Source organism: Prenolepis imparis, unplaced genomic scaffold (genome assembly GCF_030444845.1).
Source record: "Prenolepis imparis isolate NDT839.2.m4 unplaced genomic scaffold, iyPreImpa1.0 SCAF_6, whole genome shotgun sequence".
Classification (NCBI taxonomy): domain Eukaryota; kingdom Metazoa; phylum Arthropoda; class Insecta; order Hymenoptera; family Formicidae; genus Prenolepis; species Prenolepis imparis.
Window position 1 is genome coordinate 735,776 of NW_028141164.1, and position 5,866 is coordinate 741,641.

The 5,866-nt window shown below is 35.7% G+C and overlaps 2 protein-coding genes across 2 annotated transcripts; one reads left to right on the top strand and one right to left on the bottom strand.

The window, feature by feature from the left end:
• Positions 1-302: 302 nt before the first annotated feature.
• On the bottom strand, positions 303-5,619 carry Alg7 (Alg7 dolichyl-phosphate N-acetylglucosaminephosphotransferase). Its single transcript, XM_083039576.1, has 7 exons — positions 5,219-5,619; positions 4,975-5,089; positions 4,319-4,764; positions 1,015-1,203; positions 851-921; positions 579-742; positions 303-490 (listed from the first exon to the last, which is right to left on the bottom strand). The coding sequence occupies exons 1-7, from the start codon at positions 5,386-5,388 to the stop codon at positions 425-427; spliced, it is 1,221 nt and encodes a 406-aa protein (XP_082895702.1). The 5' UTR covers positions 5,389-5,619; the 3' UTR covers positions 303-424.
• Mgat3 (beta-1,4-mannosyl-glycoprotein 4-beta-N-acetylglucosaminyltransferase) lies at positions 1,414-4,242 on the top strand. The gene is made up of 3 exons (XM_083039575.1): positions 1,414-2,149; positions 2,561-2,825; positions 2,907-4,242. The coding sequence occupies exons 2-3, from the start codon at positions 2,667-2,669 to the stop codon at positions 4,035-4,037; spliced, it is 1,290 nt and encodes a 429-aa protein (XP_082895701.1). The 5' UTR covers positions 1,414-2,149; positions 2,561-2,666; the 3' UTR covers positions 4,038-4,242.
• Positions 5,620-5,866: the final 247 nt, after the last annotated feature.

Genomic DNA, 5,866 nt, shown 5'->3' on the forward strand with positions numbered 1-5,866 from the left:
GTCAGGCAATAATGTTTTTAACTGAACTATATACAATTGTTTATATTTAATAAGAAATTTATATGAAAATCTGTATTTACTTCTTATTTTTTATCCTGTAGAAAATAAATGCATTAATAAATATTTTTAACATATTTTGGTACAGAATGGCATCATATAACTTGAAGAAAGACCTATGAAATTCTGTAATAAAAAGATAAAAAAAAGAATTATCATACAGATATACATATATATATATATATATATATATATTTATTAACTATAATAAATTTGTGATTTACAATATATAACATTTTGATGAATTTTTATTTGCAATAGCTGCTAAAGAGAAATATAATCTTGTATAAATTGCTGATTGTATAAATCACTCAAATATGTACATCATATTTTTTATACATAAGAGAATATGTAATTTTATGTTTATTCAAACATCATAAAATATGGAAGCCAGAGGATACCTAATAATAAATGCTAGTATACTGCTAATAATCTGAAAGACAATTAAGTTTGTTATTTTCAAAATGACATATATTTATAAATGTACTTATATATATTCACTAAAAAATATATATTGTTACCTGAATTATTAATAGAATCGTTGTAAGTGTTGATTCTTTTAATGGACCAGTGTTGATCAATATAAAATTGATCAAAGTTAGATTATTGCAAGTTACAATACCTTTTCTGTTTTCTTGCCAGTTTATCAATTTAAATGTTTTTAGTATCCACATTAATAGTCTTCCTAGAGTAAAAAGAAAATTGGAATCTTATAATATAATGGCATTATATAATATGAACACACAATTTCTTTACTAATATAAGTATGTGTGTGTTTATATTTATAAATTACCAATTATGTTAAGTTCTGACTTGTAAAATACAGTTATACTAGGCTCCAATTTATCAGTTTCTTTATTATATCTATAAATAAATAAAAAGGATATGTATATATGCTCATCACAAATTCTTTAATAGAATTATTTATAAATAATTTAGCTTATCCCCAAAACTTACTTTGGTAATCTGTGTCTAGGACATGGTACAAAATGAAAAAGCTGTAACACGCTGTATAGAAAATTAATTATTTGAGGGAGGAAAAACAATAAAGTCGTTTTGCTGAAATGACCTATGATACCAACAACAGCAAAAGTCATTCCCGAAAGATAACAAAACGTATCACCCACAAAAACCTGTGATGGATACCTTAAACAAAAAAGTTGTTATATAATTATTTATCAATTCTATTATTATATATATATATATATAATCTTAAAATAATTATATATATATATACCTATATATATGTATATAACAAATCATATTTAAATGCATCCTTATTTTGTATCAAAATTTTATTCATTTCAGTTTTTGCTATTTATACAAAGAGATCTGATATTCAAAAATTCTAAATGAATATGAAAGTTCCTGAATACATGAAATGACATCATATGCTGAAGGAGCCAATTTGAGACACGCCATTGCTCCGCACGACTATAAGGAAGAATGAAAAGAACCACCATGATGACTACAAGCACGTGAGTGCATTTGAGAAGGATATTTGGCTAACAGTAAGAAGAGGAAGCTGTGTATAGAACATGGAGAATCAGTTGGTTTCGTCGAAATAATGCGAGCTGTCCGATTTCCGACTGATAAGCGGGCCCGATTCGTCCGTAGGACGATCAGTTGCGCCCGACGACGGGGATGATATATACATATAGACGCAGACAGTCAACGAGACGCTCCTCTTGTAAGACGCGTGCGCCTCGCGAATAGTCACGATCGCGTTCGACGAGAGTGTGCGTTGGTCGACGACAGCCGGCTGGCTGATGCGGCACTCGGGCGTGGTTTTTCACGTCGTCGCGGTGTGTCTGTGTGAGCTGGTACCGGAATTTTCGAGCCCAGATCAGCGGGGACCGAGCAGCCAGACTGTCGACTATCGGGACTGGAAGTATCGGCGATCGATGTCGACGCCGGTTGCCGATCGTATAGTCTCGCCGTGGGATCCACTTAAATTCTACTCGTCGTCGTAGACCGGACGTCGTGGAACCGAACGATCGCGAGGTCATCGCGAATTAAATGATACGTCGTGGTGACAGAAGACATCGCAACGAGACCCTGGACCCCCGAAAATCCGTCGACGGATTGCATTGTGAGCGACGCTTTAATACGTAATATTTATTGTTGTATAATCGGTGTCGATGACACATGCGTGCGGGGAGGAGCTGCCGGGACGTTTAACTCGCGCGGACGAACCCGATCGACGAAGCTGTCCCGCGACTTTTACCGCAATGCGGTTGATTACCGCGACGTCCCTTAAATTTCGCGAATAATTTATAATTCGACGATAATATACATATATATGAAGCTGGAGAAATGAGGTCAATGAGTTTTTCGTTGCAGAAATGCGCGATATATATGTATAGAGTAAATGTATTATGCATTTAAGCTGAAAATTGATTCCAAATAAAAATGTTAATTCAAGATGTATCTCTTTACGAGAAGACATATTCAAACATAATTATATATAGTGAAAATAAGATAATTTTTATTCCGTTTTCAGATGATGGGATTAGAATCTTAACGAAAATGTCTTTGACAGCCAGCAAGATCTTTCTCCAGAGACATAAAATGAGATATTAGACGTTTCGTGCACAGGGATCGGTGCCATGCAGGTCCGCCTAGATGGGAAGCTGGGGTTGCTGTATACTCTATTGGTTTTGCAGGTTCTAATTGTTATGATCTATGTCGCCACAACCCCACCGGCTGAATTAACTGCGTCAACGACTCGTGCATCTGTCAGTTTCGTCAAATTTGAGGCGTCACAGGTATAACTAATGCAGATTTAATACATAATTGATTCAAGATATTCTATAATAAAACTAAAAGCTTGCTTTCTTCTGTTAAAGGAACTGCAAATAAATCAAGGCAATCATAAAAAACCATCAATTCATCAGACAATCAATGGGGAGATAGTATTGAAAGATGTCAAGACTTTTAGGCTGTTTGAAGTATATAATCGCACTGTATGCTGGAAATTTGGAGTAGATGAGCATAAAATGAGAAGCAATGAGCATCTGGAAAGATGTATTTGCAATCAAGGATGGCACGGCTGGGACTGCGGACAGCCCGAAGTCGTATGGAGGGCGATCATGGCGTCGAAGCAGAACATTAGTCTGAAACGTCGTAAAACAGCTAGACACATTATCCACACCTTCTTTCTGAGCGATTACAATTCAGGCATCGCCGAAGTGATAGTAGAGGAACTCTACAACGTGGTGGATCTTTTTGTAATTTGTGATTTTAACAACGCAGAGGATAATTTTCGACACAAACTGTCCAAGGGACTTTTACAGCGGGAGCAAAGGAAGATCTTATACGTCAATGTAGCGACAAAGTCTCGTAAACCATCGAGGATAGTATCGAAATACGTCTGGGATAAAATCAAGAGTGTGGTACAGAATTTAAAGGACGATGACATCTATGTAATGACGGAACCCGAGCAGATACTGAACTCCAGGGCATTAATGTTCCTTAAAGTGTACGATGGTTGGGCTCAGCCTATCGGATTTAGATTAAGATGGTCGGTATATGGGTTCTTTTGGCAGCATCCCCTCAAAACAACGATAACGCTCGGTGCATACACCGTCGGCTTGATGCGTAACGCCTATCAATCTAACTCACTTGTATTGCGACAGCAATTGGACGGAGACACCAGCGAGAGAGATATTTTAGGATTAGTCATAGGAGATTTAAATCATTATGGCGGATGGTACTGTAATCTGTGCCAAGCGCCTGCAAATATTATTATCGGTCTTCGCAACAAGGTCCGGTCTAAGGAGATTCATATCGAAAAGACTATAGATGTGCCGTTCGTCGAGGATCTAATAGGAAGCGGACTATGGTTAGATGGTAAAACCAGTCTTCTGAGAGCTTCTAAATCTAGAGATTCCTACTTTGCGCCTGAGACGATTCTCAATAACACATGGAAGTACGACTGGCTAATAGAAAATTTTTATGCTAAACTAGATTACTATTGACATACTGGTCGCACCCGACTGTGATACTAATTCATACTCGATACTCAATGTACACTAATGTAATATTATATACACTGAATTTTTTTATATACATTAAAATATTACGTTGATGAAATATAAATGTTAAATGGTTTATATATACAAAACTCATACGCTTGAAAATTTAAAATCTATGTTTAAGAATATTCCTTTCATATATTTGAATTTATTATTGCAATATCAAAAAAGAATTATTATTTTATGCAAAAAAATATTCTTTATATTATCTAAATATAACTTACCAATTAAATTTGAATAATGCGAGGGAAGTTGCTATGTAAGGCAGCATAAAATATATCGAAAATTGATGCGCCTTCCATTGACTGCCAGATAATTCTATAATGTTGAAGATTAGAATGCTCGTGGCGATGATTAAACTCTGGCCAACCTCCAAACCATTGATCCCAGCTAATATATTTATCGCATTTGTACAGAAAACAGCCAACATTCCCATATACACATAATAAAATATCCACAAATCCAGTGAGAAACCAAACCACGGTCTCAATGGTTTTGGTATAATGATCATCGTGGAATTAAAGTTAACATAGTAAACCATCAATAATGGCAAGGATGCTATGGTAGGTAAAAGTAATTTGTGTCGCCAACGTAGATCCAAGACATCATCGGCAAAACCCAAAAGTAGCATGCAACATATGGACAGTAACGCAGCCAGATATTCAACAAACTGTAATACATGGAAAGATTGTACTTTGTATTATTTACATATTTGTATATTTATCTTAAAATTAACTATATAATAATATAAACAAAAGTGTAAATATATCTTCAAATTAAATATAAGTTCCATCTTAAATTCAAATAATTTTTTCAAACCAATCAAAAGAAACAGAGAATTGATTAAACTACTATTAACGTTTCGTCTGATGTTTCTCACCGTGTCGTATGGAAAGTTTTCATTTTTTAGTATATGATTTGTAAATGGTACAGGAATAAATAGGAACATTGTTATGAGAAACACACATCCGGTGACAACGCCTATGGCCTCCGGCCTGCAAGAATATAAATCGACTATGTGCGACTCCTCGTGTACAGCGATTTACAGAGTACACGAATATAAAATATAATAATATTATATGCAAAATAACATTAGATTCTAATGATTTTCTCATCTCACTTACACCTTATCACCGCTTCTCTTACTCATGTCAATGCCGTAGAGGTTTGCTTTGACAAACATGGATTTTATCCTCGGAATTACGTGGACAGTCAAGTAATACGCACTCACAGACATTATCGCGTTAATACATATTGGAATTAACAATAACCACGTTTCGTCCTCGACGTTCATCTTAAAATAGCACGCGTGACACTGCTTGTACACACGTACACACGTACACACGCCCGAATCAATGTCACCGCACAAAATACGCAAGCCGATATCTATTCTGACACGACTCGTTACGCCGATAACATAATTGCCACATAATTTGCATTTACAACTCGTTCAATCAACTCGCTCGCGATTACTGTAGGTCTGTAGGTTATTCACTTTCGGGCTCCGCGCGTACGCGCCGCCATATATGCCCGATCGATTTATCGAAAATCGACGAGATCGATTATCAACCTCTCGGTTGTGTTCTAAAATTTACTCCTTCCATAGAGTAAAGTTTGATCGACCAATCGGGACAAAGGGATCTTTGCTCCTTGGTTAGTCAATTAAGATTTCCGAACGCACCTCTCATCAGCATTTGTAGCGCCAAATCGAATATTATTGAAATAAATATTTGAAAAATTATTGTAAGTACTCTGCGTTGATACCACTGCTT